At 44.8% G+C, this 16,334-nt stretch overlaps 1 protein-coding gene across 1 annotated transcript; it reads right to left on the minus strand.

The window, feature by feature from the left end:
* Positions 1–1,132: 1,132 nt before the first annotated feature.
* Positions 1,133–7,796, minus strand: LOC123452620 (eukaryotic translation initiation factor 5B). Its single transcript, XM_045129315.1, has 11 exons — positions 5,281–7,796; positions 5,086–5,193; positions 4,890–4,990; positions 4,693–4,783; positions 4,433–4,543; positions 4,275–4,340; positions 3,447–3,506; positions 2,811–3,368; positions 1,849–1,968; positions 1,636–1,755; positions 1,133–1,523 (listed from the first exon to the last, which is right to left on the minus strand). The coding sequence occupies exons 1-11, from the start codon at positions 7,747–7,749 to the stop codon at positions 1,458–1,460; spliced, it is 3,870 nt and encodes a 1,289-aa protein (XP_044985250.1). The 5' UTR covers positions 7,750–7,796; the 3' UTR covers positions 1,133–1,457.
* Between the last annotated feature and the right edge of the window lie 8,538 nt (positions 7,797–16,334).

The following is a 16,334-nucleotide window of genomic DNA, read 5'->3' on the forward strand; positions in this document are numbered from 1 at the left end:
TCCCATGGGTCCGGACATTTTGAGCTTCATGTAGGTGTAGTGGGGTACAACGTTAAAGCGGGCAAAAGCTATGCGGCTGAGCAGTGCGTGGTATCCGTTGTGAAAGGGGACAATGTCGAAGATCAAGTCCTCATTGCAGAAGTTGTCGGGCGAGCCGAACACAACCTCCAGTGTTATCGTACCTGAGCAGCGGGCTTCGACGCCCGAAATCACCCTTTTAAAGGTAGTGCGACTTGGTTTGATTCGTGATGGGTCTATGCCCATCTTTTTCATCGTATCTGAATAGATCAGCTTAAGGCTACTATCTCCGTCCATGAGGACTCTAGTGAGGTGATATCCATTGACGATGGGATCAAGGACGAGGACGAACGATTCTCCATGACGGATGCTGGTCGGATGATCCCTTATGGTCAAAAGTGATTGGGCAGGCCAACCACAGATTATATTTTGGTGCTACGGGCTCTACCACGTACACGATACACCTCTTGAAGAGACCGCTTCCTCTTCTTTTTGGGTATATAGATGACGTAGATCATGTTCACGGTTTTGACCTCAGGGGAGACTGTTTTTTGGCCCCCATTGTTCGGGCCACGTGGCTCCTCGTTGTCTTCACTTCATGGGCCCCTGATCCTATCGGTAATGTTTTGTTATGTATTGCATCTAATCCTATCGGCAATGTTTTATTATGTATTGCATGACAGAATGCCGTATCTATGAAAATCATTGTGGTGACTGTAGATAAATATGTTGTTGGGTTACCGTCTTCCTATGCGGTTGATAGAGTTTCCGCTTGAGTTTTGATGCCTGGAATGCTGCAAGCTAGGTCATGTGCAGCATTCTTTTACATGTCTGTTATGCAGTTGTGCGTTGTGTTGTCAACATTTTTCTCCACTTGTTTTTCTCAAATATATATAGTGATATATACTAATGGACTATAGCACATTGTCAATCTTTTTTTAATTAAAACATATGCATGCATATGTGAGCATGGCTAGAACTTGTCTAATGGTTGCCTAGAATAGAAAGCCTGTGAAGTTTCTTCAGACAAGAATATCACTCACATTATTTTACCAAGGTACGTATCTGCGTCGATCTAAGTGCCTACCCTCAATCACACGAAATCAAAAGCTCCTCAGCAAACAACGCCAGCTTCAGGTTAAATCTTCAGGTGCAACAAAGACAAGAACAAAAAACGCCATCAAAAGAAACAAAAGCGCCGCTCCCAAAGGTAAATCTGCTGTTATTACTTGTAAAGTTAGGCGCTTCATCTTTCCGACCGACCAACCGTATCATCATTCAAAACTGAAACACCATGTTTGTGTGGAATGGCGCAACAAGAATAATTACCACCCTCGTCAATTTATGCACTCTCTGTGCCATGCCGACCCATGACCACGAGGTGGCTTCGGGGGGCTCTTGGCTGACAGGGTCGCGCCGGCTTTTTTTTGTCAACAAACTCATGGAATACTCAGTATCTTCTTCAGCTTCATCACAAGTTTCCAGTCATCCATCGTCAAGTCATCCTGTTGGTCACCACAGTCAACAACAAAAATCAGCAACCAACTGGTGGTGGTGGCCTGGAACAACCACCAGAGTATATGGGCAGACAACATGGTGGAAAGAAACAAGACTTGCCCTGTAGTTCTCCTTAAGAAGGTCGATGGATCGCCTGGTGATGTGGCTGACCAACTCGTCTTCCATCTCAAAGTGCCTGCCAAAGCTCTTCTGCTGCTCATCAGAGTTGCTCCCAATGATCTGGCCACGACCCAGGAAACAACATATGTCAGACAAAACCTGACAGATCTAACAAACACTAGACAGAACCGAGTAACATGGGGTAATACCGACCTTTATAGCCACCTTTTGCCCTTTTGTGGCCGTATCAACTTGCTTGTGATTAATTTCAATGGAGGCAATCTTCCCAATATCGATAAACTCTTTCGAGGGTATGCACAGAGGTGTTCCCACCTACATGACAGGGGGAAATGAGAAATGGAATACATATCTTGACAAAGGCCACTCCATGATAATATTCAAGTTTTTCGGACATCAAATTCTACATATATGATAGTTTCCACCTTTTTTAGCTCAAGAGTTTCTTACAGGACTGAAACAAAACTAAAGAAGAAGTGTTGACCTCTTCTTTCGGGATAAGACCTGGAAGAAGCAGGGATTGAACAAGGGCTTGAAACCCCTTTCGAAACTCTACTTTTTTCCACTGACTCAATTCTAGTTTATTAGATTCTTGTTTAGAGAGGCAGTACAAAGGTATGTAAACTATAAAAACGAGTCAAAGTGAATTGGCCCACACTAGCACTTCCATCTTGTCCGAATCGAGTTAATTACATTGTGTTGTTGGTGGAATTCCGGACTTAGAGAAAGACACAGAAGAGGAATATGGGAGCCCAGAGAGCAAATATAGGACCCAAGGGGGCACAAATTTTTAACGAATATTAGAGATAACGTTCAAAACTTCATCAGCCACTGAATTGGGTCGATTTTCCTTTAAGATATCAAAGTTTCCACTTTCTAAGATTTTGAGGTATTTGTTCATCTGTGTGGCTAGTTATTAACTACTAAGTACATTCTACAGTAAAAATTAGCTTGAGAAGGAGATCAAAGACCATAAACACAATGATGTACTACGGACACATGACAGTTTCTAATTTCTACATGGTGAGCCTACTGGCATTTGTTCATCTAGGGCAACTAAGAACTACTGGGTATTCTAGAATGATAACTTCTCGGCTAACCAATCCAGTAAAAAAAAGGTTAAGAAAATATAAATTTTCACTGATCGGACAAAATACCTTGGCTATTCCTTCAAGGATATCGACACCCAAAACAATTGGATCCTTCTTGTTGAAGACACAGTTCGGCATGATCTTAAGAACACAGGGGAAAACAGCTTCTTCAGCGCTGTCCTTCTTCTTCTCTTCCCTTATGTTTTTAATGTATGCTGTAAATTGGTCAAAAAGGTGGTATATTATATCTGCAACAAAGATCTTCACGCCAGACTCTTCTGCAAGATCACGGGCGTCGGGCATCACTTTGACATCAAATGCCAAGATAGTTGCATATTCCTTCTTTCTCTCAAGCATAACACTGGCCTTCATAACATCTTTCTTGTGCACTGGGCCTATGCTGAAATCACAGAAGGGGATATTCACAGCAGGGCTCTTCAAGAACTCAGTCAGAGCTTCCAATGACCCAAGTGTAGATGCTTGCACATAGACACCCTCGCCACTCTTATCGATCCGGTTCCTAACCCTTGACATCTCTTCCATTACAGCATCCTTCAGGTCCTCTATATCAGCATCAGGTCGTACAGCATATAGAGCAGTCCCAGCAATTGCATGTTCGAGACCCTGACAGAGAACACTCGTTATTTTTCAGAAGTGCGCTGATATTTACACTCTGAAGTACCAAAAATTTAATGAACCCACCTGAGCTGATATTTTAATTCCTTGTGCAGCTCTGATCTTCTTATGGTGAAGGTAGGTGCCCTGAAATTTTGAGTTTCAATGAATTAGTCAACTATAAAACTTAAAAGGTAAACCAAAGGCTCAAATCACATTAGTGCAAAAAGAAAACAACGAATCATAATATGCAAGCATTTAAGTATCTTGCTAAGGCGTAAGCATGGTGGTGTCTAAGATGAAGAAATACAGATATAACTACTACCTTCCACTGAAATAAATTAATAAAAAGAAGGGAAAATGCATGCTGGTGAGTGGCATTGATTGAAGTGACAAAACTAAATTAGCGAAGAAAGAGAAAGCAGCAGGTGGAAAGTATTTAGGACGTGTTTGGTTGCCCTTCATACTTGTTGTAGCAGACAAATTGGTCAGCACACATGTGGCAAAAGTTGGCTGGAAACTGAGTCTTATGACTAAATGGGGTGACTGACTAAGAAAATGTGGCATGCCACCTGTGACTGCATCCAAACACCCGCCGCACGTGTCTGCCTAACATTTGGCAAACTATGGCTGCAAACCAAACATGCCCTTAAGATTTCTTGGTAGAGTTAGCATGACATTAATTTACTGTTTTCAGGTACGCACAAAAATGACATGAGAACATAAATCTTTTGAAGAAAGTATGAACAATATAAACCTCCCAGATGTAAATGTCTTGATCAAAACTATCAATAGGTCCCCAGTCATCAAAGCACCAAAAGAGAATGAATCTTTAAGGTGGCAGCCTAGTTGAACAGCAATATATTGGATCTAAATAAGAACTTAAACGCAGGTACAGTATAATGAGCCACACACCTTGACTCGAAGCTCCTTCATCGGGTGTGGTGTTAACAAAGCTCTGATGGTTGTCACAATGGGTCCCTAAATAGATATAGAACGAGAACATAATGAATCTTCATGTGCTCGTGATGTATTTGCTGCAGCAAATGCAATTACACGAAAAAGATTCTTACCTGCATGCCACACACGACTATTTGATCTCCTTCATGTAGCATACCATTGACCAGCACAACATCAACTGTAGTGCCATGACCTTCAATGACCTTGACTTCCAGGACAGTACACTGAGACACAATAAGATAAGATCATAAGACTGCATTCTTCTACAATGACAAATAGTCGTGTGGAACGGTACACTGAAACAGAAAAAGATAAGATCATACAAGTGAATTCTTCTACAGTGATGACTAGTAAACTCATATATGCACAGTACCTGGACTTCATCAACAAAAGTAAGCTTTTCTTCCATCGTCTTCTGTGCCCATTGCACCAATAGTAGAAGCAGATCCGGAATGCCTTCACCACTGCAGAGAGAAGTGCATTATGTATTAAGGAAAAGATGCTAGTAATATCGTACTTGCTTCCAGATATCTAAATGAATGAACCAATAAGATTAATGGTTGATCATGCCTTACTGCACTGGTAGGCACAATGTTAAATGTATCTTCCATCTCTTTGTTCTTGTAGTACAAAGCAGTATTCACACCTTGCATCTTGAATTGTGTCACAATCTGTTGGACAAAGCACATACATGTGATTAGAGCAGCACCAACTAGTAGTTCTGTCCATAATATGAAAACAGGAGGAAGCAATAATGTCCACATACATCAGTAAGCCTCGTATTGAACTCCAACTTGACATCATCATTTTGTTGTCTTAAGGCTTTCCCGATAGGAGCATTGGGGCAGGTCTTCCAGCCATAAAGACGATCAACCTGCATACAGTGATAAGAAACAAACAAATAAATGGCAGAACAGTAAGGAAGCCAAAAGTCAAAGGGGCAACAATCCAAGAATAGTACCTTGTTCAAAGCAACGATAAATACTGCATCTCGACTTTTCAAGAGATTCAGGGATTCAATTGTCTGGGGTTCAAGCCCATGCATAATGTCGACAACCAAAATAGCAATGTCACACAAACTTGAACCTCTAGAACGCAGATTACTGAAGGACTCGTGGCCAGGAGTATCAATAACAAGCAGGCCTGGAACCTTAAGAGTAGCATCAGCCTTCAATTCCCTTGTTCTCTCTCTAATGTTCTCAGTTGGGAAGTATGTGGCTCCAATCTGTTGAGTAATACCGCCAGCTTCTCCTTCTTGCACATTAGTTCGCCTAATACAGTCCAGCAGCTTTGTCTTTCCAGTATCGACATGACCAAGGATGCAACAGATTGGAGAACGGAGGTCGCTAGCATTGTCACCATCATCGTCCTTAGAAGATCCTTTCTTCCCTTTCTTTTTAGCAATTCCGTTGTTGGCACGCACATTTTCAGTGTCACTCTTTTTGGAGTTGTCAACAGGCGGAGCAACGTTTTTTACAGCAGGCACTGCAGGTTGTGGTTTGGAAGTTTCCTGCTTCGTGGCAACAGGCTTCTCCTCTTCCTCCTCGAAAGCACTTGTCTTCGGCAAACCCACATCGATATCATCCCAGCTCTTTGCATCCCAGTCATCTTCATCTTCCTCCTCCTCTTGTTTTGCATCTTCCACCTCTTGGTCGGGTTCTGTTTTTGTCTCAGATTCTGCCACCTGAGACTGAGATTCCTGGTCCACTATGACATACTCTTCCTCATCAATGTTGGCTTCATTTACCTCTTGCTGTTGTTCTTCAGCTACCTTCTGAGTCTCTGAAGTCTTTGTTTGAGCTTTTCTCTTCTTGCTATCATACTTGGGCCTCTTCTTTATCTCAGGGGCAGCCCCATCAGCTACTGGAACCTCACTCTCGCCAAGGAATTGTCTCCTCATGGCTTCTAACCGCTTGGCCTCCTCCTTCTGCTTCCCTGTTAAAAGCTTACCATCCTGCTTCTTCTTGAGCAGCTTCTCCTTTTCTCTCTCCTTCTTCCTCCTCTTTGCTTCCTCTGCCTTCTTCTCCTCCTCCTCTTTCTTCAAACGCTCCTCTTCCTCTTTCCTCATACGTTCTTCCTCCTCTTTCTTCCTCCGCTCCTCGGCTTCCTGCCTCTTCGCAAGAGCCTCCTGCATTTCCCGGACATGCTTAGGGAGCTTCTTCATGTCAACCTTGCCTTTAGGCGCCTCTGGCTCCCTTTCCTCCTCCTTCTTAGCATCTGTCCCCTTTGCTGCTGCCTTCTTCTCCTTCTCTTTTTCTTTCTTCTTCTTTTTCTTCTTGGCTGCAGCGGACTCTACCTCTCCTTCCCCGGCCTTCTGCTCCGCATTAGCATCCTCCGCAGTTTCAGCATCTTCCTTCAGTGCTGGAGCGGAAGGCGGTGCCTGGGATGGTTTCTCCTTGTCCGGTGCCGGTGTTGGGCCTTCACCGAGCTCGGCAAGAAGCTTGTCCAAATCTTCCTCTTCCTGTGCTGTCCTTCCGCTCTTCTTCTTTTTCTTCTTGGATTTCTTCCCTTCAGCATCATCCACAATGGTCGCGGCAGGAGCAGCCACGGTATCCTCTGCCTTGGCTGCCTTGGGCTCAGGCTCCTCAGCGGCAGCAGGCCGGTCCTCGATCTCTGCAAGGAGCTTGTCAATGTCCTCATCGTCCACAGTAAACCCTCCCTTCTTTTTCTTCTTCTTGGATTTCTTTCCGCCGGCATCATCGGCGTCTGGGGCAGCCGCAGAATCCCCACCTTTAGCCTCCTCCGGCTCAGCCTCCTTTGTGGGTTGGGGAGGATCCTCCATCTCAGCCAGGAGCTTGTCGATGTCCTCATCGTCCACGGTAAACCCACCCTTCTTTTTCTTCTTCTTCTGTGGCTTCTTGGCGGCAGCCTCCTGCTCATCCTCTTCCTCGGCAGCAGCTGGGGCAGCAGCAGCCTCCTCCTCGTCGTCTTCTTCCTCGGCGGACTGGCGAGCTCCCTTGCCCTTCTTCTTTTTCTTCTTGGACTTGCTGAAGTCGAAATCGAGGTCGACGTCGTCGAGATCGCCGCTGGCCTCGGACCTACCGGCCTCGAGCTCGGATGCGGCGGCGGAGGCGGGTGGCTCGTCCTGGCCCTGGTCCTGGTCCTCGGCGGCCGCGAGGGCGTCGAAGGCGCTCATCCCGCCCCCGCCCGCGCCGCCCTTCTTCTTCTTCTTCTTGCCGGTGAAGACGGTGTTGATCGGCTCGTCCCCCTCGTCATCCCCGGGCGGCGGCGGCGGCGGGGCGGCGGGCTCGTAGTCGTCGTCGTCGTCGTGCGCGGCGGACTTGCCGCCCTTCTTCCCCTTCTTGCCGCCCTTCTTGGGCGGCGGCTTCTCCTTCTCCTTCTCCGCGGCGGCGGGCGGCGGCGCGGCCTCGTCGTCCTGCGGCAGGGAGTACTCGTCGTCGTCGATGGCGACGTTCTTCTTGCGCCCCATCGGCGCGGCGCGGGGGGGTGGGGTCTAGACTGGGGGTCGGGGGTGGAATGCGGCGGCGGATGGGGATCGATGGATGGAGCTGCGGAAGAAAACCCTACTTTTTTTACTTGCGGCGGGTTGTGCTCGCAAGGAAGAATGAAGGGGGACGGAAAAGACGGCCCTGCCCTTCTTCTCCCTTTATTATAACCTCTTTCTCTTTTTGTTTGGGAGTTTGTATCTTGCGCAATTTGTGTGTTCATCCTTCTAATTCTAACTACTACACCTTGCAAAACAGTTTATATCGTGGGATCCCACGGAGGGAAGAGAAGAAAGTATATATTTTAAATTTAAAATTACATTGTTCATATGTTTCATTTTTATGTGGTGGATATTTAAATTTGACAATTTTTTTAGCGTTGTTTCTTACGACCTCATTCATTAAAAAAATACATAAAAATTGTCCAATTAATCAATAAAAACTTATCGTCCGTTACACCATATTTACAAGGAAGGGCGACCACTAACCTAACTACCCACGAGAGTCGAACATATTGTTCAGGAGAGGACACCATTAATGATGCCTATGTTGTCATCATTATCACTTCTCCTCAAGCAAGCGACACTAAGTTTACCGTGGACGTAATCGTGCCCTGCCTTGTCGACGAGAACTGGGCAGCCGGGAAGCGCTCGCGCGATGCTTCAGACTCTCGTCTAATGTGGCACGCCGGCCTAGATCAAAGGAGGATGGGTGTACGTGACCCATACATATCATTCCCAACCAATTGGAGTTGGAGGTGAGGCGACATAACTAGGGTTTCACCGACGGCGGCAAATAAGTCCGGCGTCGGTTCAGACGTCGTGGGTCCATCTCTCCTACATTGGTTGATCTCTCCTGCATGGATTGATCCATAGCATGAGGGCTTCACGCACTTCTTCGTTGTGTATGGCTTCCTAGGGTATTTGCACTAGGAACTTGTCTGTTGATCGGATCTGAAGATTTCGTTGGATTTGTTCAAGTTTTTCTGTCCCGGCTCTGCGTGTGGTAGCGATCGGTTTTCTCTCCCGGCGCTGCATGTGGCAACGATCGGTTCTCTGTCCTGAAGCTGCGTGTGACAGCGATCGCTCCCTTGTCCCAACACTGCCTTTGGCAGCCATCGGTTTTCCGTCCTGCAACACTGGTTATTTCGTCGGCGAGATCTTGGGTGATCGTTGGGCGCAATGAAAATTTTATGTTGGAACTGTCGTGGCATGGCCAGTGTCGTGGTAGAAAGAGCGCTTCTGGACGTCCATAAGCAGTGGGGGTCAGATGTCGGCTTCCTGTCTGAGACGCATCTGAACACACTTAAGGCAGAAAAACTCCAAAAAAGTTGAAGATGGACAGTATGGAGGTTCACGAAAGCAACGGGACGAGTGGTGGCTTATTGCTGTATTGGCGGATACCGATGGCAATACAGCGGGGAGACAAAGACAAGAACTTTATAGATGTTACCGTTGGGGACGACACGAATGAGGCTTGGAGGTTTAGGGGTTCTATGGTGAACCGAAATGGGAGGACATGCACTGCTCGTGGTCATGTTTGCGTGATCTGCGTCAGCGGATAAACCTCCCTTGGATGGTAGCGAGGGACTTTAACGAGATTTTATACTCCTATGAGAAGGAGGGTGGTGCAGCTAGACCAATGCACATGATGCAAAACTTGAGGGATATACTCTTGTTGATTGTGAGTTGGAAGATATGGGGTGTAGTGGAGATCTATACACTTGGAGAAGGAGGAGGCTGAGAGAGCACCTGTATAGAGTGGTTTGTAATGGTCAATTTCATGGGTTATTCCCTAACGTGAAAGTCACTAACGCTACACATACAAAATATGTTCATCGATCGATTTTCATTGATAAGGAGGGAGATACACATGGGGATCATCAACGAACCCACCGGAGATACTTCGAGTCGAGGTGGCTATAAGAGGAGAGTGTAATGCAAATTGTGACTGAGGCTTCAGAGCAAACCAATCTGGTGGCGCCCTTTGCAGAGCGAACTGCTTGCGTTCATGCAACCTTGCATGAGTGGGATCGGTCGATATTGAAGGCGTCTCATAGGCGCTTAAAGGAACTAAAGGCGGAGTTGGAAGCGCCGCGGTCAGGCCCTCTCACTAATGAGGCGGGAGACACGCAGTGGATCTTGCTGACGGAGATAGAAGACAATCTCGAGAAGGAGGATATTTACTGGGTACAACGCAGTCATGCCAATTGGCTGAAATATGGGGATTGTAATACCAACTTCTTTCATAACTTTGCATCATCTAGGAAGAAAAGAAACTATATCAAGCGGCTGCTTGATGATTCAAGTGTTTGGAGAGAGGACAATGAGGCTATGAGCAGTTTGGTTACAAAGTATTTCCAGCACCTCTTTACAGTTGAAGTTAATGTACCAGCGATGATTTTTATTAATAAAGTTAAAAGGCGTGTTACGGACTATATGAATGAAACACTCATGGCCCCTTATACGGAGGAGGAAGTTAGGAAAGCCTTATTTAGTATTGGTGACTTGAAAGCACCAAGTCCGGACGGTTTGCATGCTATCTTTTATAAAAAGTTTTGGCATCTGATCGGAGAAGATTTATCAAAGGAGATCCTTGCAGCCATTATTTCAGGTTCTATCCCGGAAGGTTGGAACACTACCACTATTGTCTTGATCCCCAAAGTGGAAAACCTAGAAAAGATCACCCACTTGAGACCTATAAGCTTATGCATTGTGGTTTATAAGGTGATCTCAAAAAATGCTTGTTGCACGCCTAAAGGTTTTTCTCCCAAATATAATTAGTGAGACCCAAGGTGCTTTTGTGGCATGGCGTATAATTACTGATAACGTAATAGTTGCATATGAGTGCTTACATGCGATGAAAAAGAGAAAGAAGGGAAAATTTGGAACATGTGCAATCAAACGAGATATGCATAAGGCTTACGACACAGTTGAATGGGTGTTTTTGGAGGCCATGCTTACCAAACTTGGATTTCATGCTGATTGGATTCAAATGGTAATGTCTTGCGTAAGATCGGTCGAGTATAAAGTCTGTTTCAACTTGAATGAAACTCAATCGTTCTTACCTGTGACACCTTGATATTCGATCATACGCTAATCATGCACGCAATGCATACGACCAAGCTTAAGGATTCACTAGAAGATATCACAACACAAACTCTAGACACAAATAAAAGCATACAAGCTTCATATTACAAGCGAGGGCCTGGAGGGCTCGAATACAAAAGATCGAGAAACACATGAGTCAGCGGAAACAATAATATCTTAGTACATACATAAAACAAGGTAATGCCTTAGAGAAGGCTAGCACAAAATATACATAGATCGAATAAGGCGAGACTTACTGCCTAGGAACCTCCTGAAATACTTTTGGTTGTCAACGGCCTCCACGTAGTAGTAGACACCATCGGGGTAGTAGTCGTCATCGGTGGGATACACCATCTCCTGGGCTCCATCATCTCGTTGCAGCAATCGTATCAAGGGGAAAATGGGGAGCAAAGCAATAGTGAGTACTCATCCAAAGTACTCGCAAGACTGACATCAGAACTATGCTAAGTATGCATGAGTATCAAAGGAATGGGGCTATATCTGGACTGACTGCAGCAATGCTGGAATAGATAGAAGGAACTAGTCCTATCGAAGACTAGAATCTTTAGGGTCTTGCGACATTAGACGAGAGTAGAGCAAGTAACACAACTATAGTCATATTGTTCCAACAAATTTCATTAAGTCATGCCCAACGATTCTCTTTTGTGTGCCTAGAGATTCTCCTTTGCAGCAAATTTGTATGTGCCATCTCTAAATTTTCAAAATAATTTTTCTCTTTTTGTGTGCCCGTACCGCTCATGAAACGGTGGGGAGTATCCAATATTTTTCCATGCTAGGTGGGTTATTCTCACGATATATGTTGATTCACTATCATTCACGAGAAAGTGGCTGGTATTCGGGTGTTGGGGAACGTCGCATGGGAAGCAAAAAAATTCCTACGCGCACGAAGACCTATCATGGTGATGTTCATCTACGAGAGGGGATATTCGATCTACATACCCTTGTAGATCGCACAGCAGAAGCGTTAGTGAACGCGGTTGATGTAGTGGAACATCCTCACGTCCCTCGATCCGCCCCGCGAACCGTCCCACGAACCGTCCCGCGATCCGTCCCACGATCTAGTGCCGAACGGACGGCACCTCCGCGTTCAGCACACGTACAGCTCGACGATGATCTCGGTCTTCTTGATCCAGCAAGAGAGACGGAGAGGTAGATGAGTTCTCCGGCAGCGTGACGGCACTCCGGAGGTTGGTGGTGATCTGATATCGGCAGGGCTCCGCCCGAGCTCCGCAGAAACGCGATCTAGAGGTAAAACCGTGGAGGTATGTGGTCGGGCTGCCGTGGCAAAAGTTGTCTCAAATCAGCCCTAAAACCTCCGTATATATAGGTGGGAGAGGGGGGCCTTGCCTTGAGGCTCAAGGAGCCCCAAGGGGGTCGGCCGAGCCAAGGGGGGAAGTCCTCCCCTTCCAAACCGAATCCAAGTAGGTTTGGAAGGTGGAGTCCTTCTCTCCTTTCCCACCTCCTCCTTTTTTTTCTTTGATTTTCTTCCTATGGCACATAGGGCCTTCTTGGGCTGTCCCACCAGCCCACTAAGGGCTGATGCGCCACCCCCAAGGCCTATGGGCTTCCCCGGAGTGGGTTGCCCCCCCCCCGGTGAACACCCGGAACCCATTCGTCATTCCCGGTAACTCCGAAAACCTTCCGGTAATCAAATGAGGTCATCCTATATATCAATCTTCATTTCCGGACCATTCCGGAAACCCTCGTGACGTCCGTGATCTCATCCGGGACTCCGAACAACATTCGGTAACCAACCATATAACTCAAATACGCATAAAACAACGTCGAACCTTAAGTGTGCAGACCCTGCGGGTTCGAGAACTATGTAGACATGACCCGAGTGACTCCTCGGTCAATATCCAATAGCGGGACATGGATGCCCATATTTTATCCTACATATTCTATGAAGATCTTATCGTTTGAACCTCAGTGCCAAGGATTCATATAATCCCGTATGTCATTCCCTTTGTCCTTCGGTATGTTACTTGCCCGAGATTCGATCGTCATTATCCGCATACCTATTTCAATCTCGTTTACCGGCAAGTCTCTTTACTCGTTCCGTAATACAAAATCCCGCAACTTACACTTAGTCACATTGCTTGCAAGGCTTGTGTGTGATGTTGTATTACCGAGTGGGCCCCGAGATACCTCTCCGTCACACGGAGTGACAAATCCCAGTCTCGATCCATACTAACTCAACGAACACCTTCGGAGATACCTGTAGAGCATCTTTATAGTCACCCAGTTACGTTGCGACGTTTGATACACACAAAGCATTCCTCCGGTGTCAGTGAGTTATATGATCTCATGGTCATAGGAACAAATACTTGACACGCAGAAAACAGTAGCAACAACATGACACGATCAACATGCTACGTCTATTAGTTTGGGTCTAGTCCATCACATGATTCTCCTAATGATGTGATCCCGTTATCAAGTAACAACACTTGCCTATGGCCAGGAAACCTTGGCCATCTTTGATCAACGAGCTAGTCAACTAGAGGCTTACTAGGGACAATGTTTTGTCTATGTATCCACACAAGTATTGTGTTTCCAATCAATACAATTATAGCATGGATAATAAACGATTATCATGAACTAAGAAATATAATAATAACTAATTTATTATTGCCTCTAGGGCATATTTCCAATAGTCTCCCACTTGCACTAGAGTCAATAATCTAGTTCACATCACCATGTGATTCCAACGAATCCAACACCCATATAGTTATGGGGTCTGATCACGTCTTGCTCGTGAGAGAGGTTTTAGTCAACGGTTCTGAAACATTCAGATCCGTGTGTTCTTTTACAAATCTTTATGTCATCTTATAGATGCTGCTACTATGTGCTATTCGGAAATACTCCAAATATCTACTCTACTATACGAATCCGTTTCACTACTCGTAGTTATTCGGATTAGTGTCAAAGCTTGCATCGACGTAACCCTTTACGACGAACTCTTTAACCACCTCCATAATCGAGAAAAACTCATTAGTCTATTTAGTTACTAAGGATAACTTTGACCGCTGATCAGTGATTCAATCATGGATCACTCTGTGTACCTCTTAACAGACTTGCTGCAAGGCACACATCAGGTGCGGTACTCAACATGGCATACTTTAGAGTCTACGGCTAAGGCATAGAAGACGACCTTCGTCTATTCTCTTTATTCTGCCGGGGTCGGGTTTTGAGTCTTACTCAAATTCACACCTTACAACGCAACCAAGAACTCCTTCTTTGCTGATCTATTTTGAACTCCTTCAAAAACTGTTCAAGGCATGCATCTTGTTGAAACTTCTATTAAGCGTTTTGATCTATCTCCATAGATCTTGATGCTCAACGTTCTAGTAGCTCAATCCATATATTCCTTTGAAAAACTCCTTTCAAACAACCTTTTATGCTTCACAGAAATTCTACATTACTTCTGATCAACAATATGTCAACCACATATACTTATCAGAAATTGTATAGTGCTCCCACTCACTTCTTTGGAAATACAAGTTTCTCATAAACCTTGTACACACCCAAAATCTTTGATCATCTCATCAAAGTGTATATTCCAACTCCGAGATGCTTGCACCAGTCCATTGAAGGATCGCTGGAGCTTGCGTATTTGTTAGTATCTTTAGGTTCGACAAAACCTTCTGGTTGTATCACATACAATGTTTGCTCAAGGAAACCGTCGAGGAAACAATGTTTTGACATCCTACGTGCAATATTTCATAAATAATGCAGCAACTACTAACATAATTCTAACAGACTTTTAGCATCGCTACGAGTGAGAAAGTCTCATCATAGTCAACTGTTTGATCTTGTCGGAAACATCTTTGCGACAAATCGAGCTTTTCTTAATAGTGACTTATCACCATCATCGTCTGTCTTCCTTACAAAGATCCATCTTTACTCAATAGTCTTACTACCATCAAGTAGTTCCTCCAAAGTCTACACTTTGTTTTATATATGGATCCTCTCTCGGATTTCATGGCCTCAAGCCATTTGTCGGAATCCGGGCCCACCATTGCTTCTCCATAACTCGTAGGTTCACTGTTGCTCAACAACATGACCTCCAAGACAGGGTTACCGTACCACTCTGCAGTAGTACGCGACCTTGTCAACCTACGAGGTTTGTAGTAACTTGATCCGATGCTCGATGATCACCATCATCAGCTTCTACTTCAATTGGTGTAGGCGCCACAGGAACAACTTCCTACGCCCTGCTACACACTGGTTGAAGTGATGGTTCAATAACCTCATCAAGTTCTACCACCCTCCCACTCAATTCTTTCGAGAGAAACCTTTCCTCGAGAAAGGATCCGTTTCTAGAAACAAACACTTTGCTTTCGGATCTGAGATAGGAGATGTACCCAACTGTTTTGGATATCCTATGAAGATGCATTTATCCGCTTTGGGTTCGAGCTTATCAGACTGAAACTTTTTCACATAAGTGTCGAAGCCCCAAACTTTCAAGAAAAGACAGTTTAGATTTCTCTAAACCTCAGTCTATACCGTGTCATCTCAACGGAAATATGCGGTGCCCTATTTAAAGTGAATGCGGTTGTCTCTAATGCATAACCCATAAACGATAGTGGTAATTCGATAAGAGACATCATAGCATGCACCATACCAAATAGTGCGTGGCTATGACGTTCAGACACATCATCACACTCTGATGTTCCAGGTGGCATGAACTGCGAAACAATTTCCACATTGTCTTAACTGCGTACCAAAACTCGTAACTCAGATATTCATTTCTATGATCATATCGTAGACAGTTTATCCTCTTGTTACGACGAACTTCACTCCGAAACAGAATTGAACTTTTCAATATTTCAGACTTGTGATTCATTAAGTAAATACTCTCGTATCTGCTCAAATCGTCATTGAAGTAAGAACATAATGATATCCACTGCGTGCCTCAGCACCCATTGGACTGCATACATCAAAATGTATCACTTCCAACAAGTTACTATCTTGTTTCATCTCAATGAAAACAAGGCCTTGCTCATGTGGTATGATATGCATGTCACTAGTGATTCAAAATCAAGTGAGTATAAAGATCCATCAGCATGGAGCCTCTTCATGCAATTCATAGCAACATGACTCAAGCGGCAGTGCCACAAGTAAGTGGTACTATCATCATTACCTCGTATCTTTTGGCACCAATATCATGAACATGTGTAACACTACGATCGAGATTCAATAAACCATTGAAGGTGATTATTCAAGCAAATAGAGTAACCATTATTCTCTTTAAATGAATAATCGTATTGCAATAAACACGATCCAATCATGTTCATGCTTAACGCAAGCACCAAATAACAATTATTTCGGTTTTACACCAATCCCGATGGTAGAGGGAGCGTGCGACGTTTGATCGTATCAACCTTGGAAACACTTCCAACACGTATCGTCACCTCGCCTTTAGCTAGTCTCGGTTTATCTCGTAGCTTTCATTTCGT

Source organism: Hordeum vulgare, chromosome 1H, assembly GCF_904849725.1.
Source record: "Hordeum vulgare subsp. vulgare chromosome 1H, MorexV3_pseudomolecules_assembly, whole genome shotgun sequence".
Taxonomy (NCBI): Eukaryota; Viridiplantae; Streptophyta; class Magnoliopsida; order Poales; family Poaceae; genus Hordeum; species Hordeum vulgare.